Source organism: Arachis ipaensis, chromosome B8, assembly GCF_059453495.1.
Source record: "Arachis ipaensis isolate K30076 ecotype BB chromosome B8, ASM5945349v1, whole genome shotgun sequence".
NCBI lineage: Eukaryota > Viridiplantae > Streptophyta > Magnoliopsida > Fabales > Fabaceae > Arachis > Arachis ipaensis.
The window spans coordinates 24,786,680-24,788,218 of NC_142443.1; the positions used below are offsets into that span (position 1 = coordinate 24,786,680).

The following is a 1,539-nucleotide window of genomic DNA, read 5'->3' on the forward strand; positions in this document are numbered from 1 at the left end:
GTTTTGTGAAATTTTTGATGTTTGGGGTATTGATTTCATGGGTCCATTTTCAAACTCGAATGGTTTCTTATACATTTTGTTAACTGTTGATTATGTTTCTAAATGGGTGGAAGCAATTTCTACCCGTACTGATGATGCTAACGTGGTTGTTTCTTTTGTTAGGAATAATATTATTTGTTACTTTGGATCACCACGAGCAATCGTGAGTGATCAAGGCTCTCATTTTTGTAACAGAAGAATGACAGGTTTGTTGAAGAAGCATGGCATCAGTTACAAGGTGGCGATGACTTACCATCCCCAAACAAATGGCCAAGCCGAGGTGTCTAATAGAGAGATCAAGCACATACTCAAGAAGATTGTTAAACCTCATAGAAAGCACTGGAGTTCAAGGTTTAGAGATGCGCTATGGGCTTATCGGACAGCTTACAAGACACCCATCGGCATGAGTCCATTCTGCCTAGTCTACAGAAAGGTTTGTCACCTTCTGGTGGAGGTGGAACACAAATCTTATTGGGCTGTGAAGGAATGCAACTCAGGATTGGGAGGAGTTGGAATTGAAAGGAAATTGCAACTAGAGGAATTGGAGGGCCTTCGACTAGAAGCATATGAAAACTCAAGGCTCTACAAAGAAAAGGTGAAGGCGGTACATGACAAGCACATTAAGAGAAGAGAGTTTAAAGTTGGGGATCAAGTCCTTCTCTACAACTCAAGGTTGAGGTTAATGCCGGGCAAACTGAGGTCAAGGTGGGATGGACCTACATGGTAGAGAAGGTGGAACCGTATGGAGTTGTCCACCTAAGTCACCCCTCAAGCCCTACCTTCTTCAAATTCAATGGCCACCGGTTAAAGCTCTATCATGGTGCGAAAGTGAAGAATAAAAAGGAACTGGAGATCTTCCTCTTGAAGGATCCAGCAAAGGATGAGGACTGAGCCTGTGGACCGTCCAACTTAAGGACGTTAAAGAAAAGTGCTAGGTGGGAGGCAACCCACCATGGTATGATCTTCCTTTTTATTACTTCTACCTTATTTGTGTCTCTGTTAATTTTCACATCTGCATGTTACCTTTACTTGGAGTTATTTTTATTAAAATATAAAAAAAGGACCCCGCCACGCGTGCGCATGGCTGGCACGCACGCGTGAGATCGCGGACATGCACCATGCAAAGATGGTGCCTGAATGACGCGTCTGCACGGCCAAACAGAAGGTTGTGCTGGGACCGTGCGGGAAGGGGGCAAAGGGTACAGGCATCAGTCACGCGTACGCGTGACCGATGCGTACGCGTCGATGGCCATTCTCCAATTGTGCCTTATTCATGCTGGGACAATGCCATAGCACGACCTGGACAGAGAGTTGTGCCAGGTTCGTGCTGAAGGGGTGCTAAGCGCGCGACACTGCCCACGCACAAGCGTCGCCGACGTGTCCACGTCGCCCCGTCCCCAAAATTTGTGATTATGTGATGCTGGAACTGTGCCTCCCGCATGGCTCGAACAGTGAGTTGTGCCGAGCCCATGCGGGTAACGCGCTAATCGCACAACTCGA

The 1,539-nt window shown here is 46.9% G+C and overlaps 1 protein-coding gene across 1 annotated transcript; it reads left to right on the forward strand.

The window, feature by feature from the left end:
* The first annotated feature begins 238 nt into the window (after positions 1–238).
* On the forward strand, positions 239–766 carry LOC107610736 (uncharacterized). Its single transcript, XM_016312740.1, has one exon. The coding sequence runs from the start codon at positions 239–241 to the stop codon at positions 764–766; it is 528 nt and encodes a 175-aa protein (XP_016168226.1).
* The last annotated feature ends 773 nt before the right edge of the window (positions 767–1,539 follow it).